We start from the raw sequence: 1,585 nt of genomic DNA on the forward strand, positions 1-1,585 counted from the left end.
CGCTGAAGGTAGAGTCTGGGTAAGCCCGGTTTACATCAAGCTAGTTTTCCAAACAAAAATTAAAAGGTTTCAAGCATCAAAAAACCAATAATGAATTATTACGGATTGATCCAATCTTCTCGTCAATCTTTATCAAGAGCAGTTCCGTTCAAACAGGAATGGTTCTTCAGAACATAGGTTTCTTACGATCTAATCCCTACAGCCGGAGGCATAATAATAACAGATAACATTTGTATAGCGCAACTCCCCGCCCAACAGCAAACTCTAGGCGCTTCACAATCTATACTGTTACCTCGGCAGACCTGAGAACATTCTGAAGTAACCTCAACTTCCTAGGAAGTATATGTTTCAAGCGGTCATTTATAGGCGTTAAAACACTAACATACTGACAAGATCTTTTTCAGTCTATGGCCGGAACCCATTCCCACCTTCAACCTGGGTGAAGTGAGGAGGATTCGTGTAAAGTGCCTTTCCCAAGGACACCCCCGAACCCGCAAACTCATGATTACGAGTCCAGTAGTCTAACCACTAGGCCACCAACGCCACATGGCAAGGCTTTCTCTTACAACACTCAGTCATACATTATTTTCGCTTCAGGATGGAGGAAACAGGTGAGACCCTCAATATTATGGTAAACATAACTATAGTGCGGTCGAGAATTCGTGGCTTAGCTTTTTGTTAAATATTTCCTCACCCATCGAACACATACTCTGAAGCTTTTGGGCAATGACTTGCTTCAATTTGTCTTAAGCGGTCAACAATTTTGTAAACGCCTGTATAGCCGTATTCTAGAAAATTCCTTAATAAATACTTATTTAAAAATTTCAGTAAGCTAGGTGGTTTCTACAGATTTTAAAAGTTTACAGAAGGGACAGTATCACTTTTTAAAAGCAAGTCCGTCATTTTTTTCTGATCGCGACATTTTGCTTATTGAACGCATATTTTGAGAACCTTTAGTTTAAAAAAGTGTTCACTATAAAATCAATTTCTTAATTCAAGTTTTGCCACTAAAAATGTCTTTGGTGAGCTGTGACGTAGGCCGCATGCGTACGCAAAATGTTTGTGAGAAGCAGGAAGCGCTGTGAACAAAATGAATTTTCCGCATGAGGGAGATTTGTAGTATTTTATATAAATTTCCGAAGAAAAGTAGTTTTTTAAAAAAGTTTAGCCTCAATTATTGTGAAAAAAAAAGATTTAAGTTAAGACAAATTGATACAAACTGCTGTGCAAAGTATTGTTGACAGTGATTCCCCTGTAAACGATATTATAATATTTGAGGATAAGTTGCGACACGAATTTTTGACCGCACTACAAACTTAGATATGAAGTAGAGACCATGAAATAATGAGCCGTTGCAGGTTGTCACCCGGGCCGGCAGTTTGCGACATGTGAAGTAGACCCACCTAGCAGAGAGCCTGTGGTCATGTGTTTCTCCGTGCCGATCAGGACATAGAAGCAGACGAGGCAGACCACAGAGCCCACGAACACGAAGATGCCCATGAACAGGCCTTGACTGAAAGTGGAAGTTATGGCAAGGCGGACAAAGTTAGTTAACGCTGTCTAGATTGATTTTTTGTGGGGGGGG

The 1,585-nt window shown here is 40.3% G+C and overlaps 1 protein-coding gene across 1 annotated transcript in view; it reads right to left on the reverse strand.

Moving 5' to 3' along the window:
• LOC101847490 overlaps positions 1–1,585 on the reverse strand; it is a gene marked incomplete in the record, with an annotated part of 42,456 nt that overhangs the window by 6,721 nt on the left and 34,150 nt on the right. The window contains 1 exon segment of the mRNA XM_013081990.2: positions 1,404–1,513. Within this exon segment, the coding sequence (XP_012937444.1) occupies positions 1,404–1,513 (110 nt within the window).

Source organism: Aplysia californica, unplaced genomic scaffold (genome assembly GCF_000002075.1).
Source record: "Aplysia californica isolate F4 #8 unplaced genomic scaffold, AplCal3.0 scaffold00154, whole genome shotgun sequence".
Lineage (NCBI taxonomy): Eukaryota > Metazoa > Mollusca > Gastropoda > Aplysiida > Aplysiidae > Aplysia > Aplysia californica.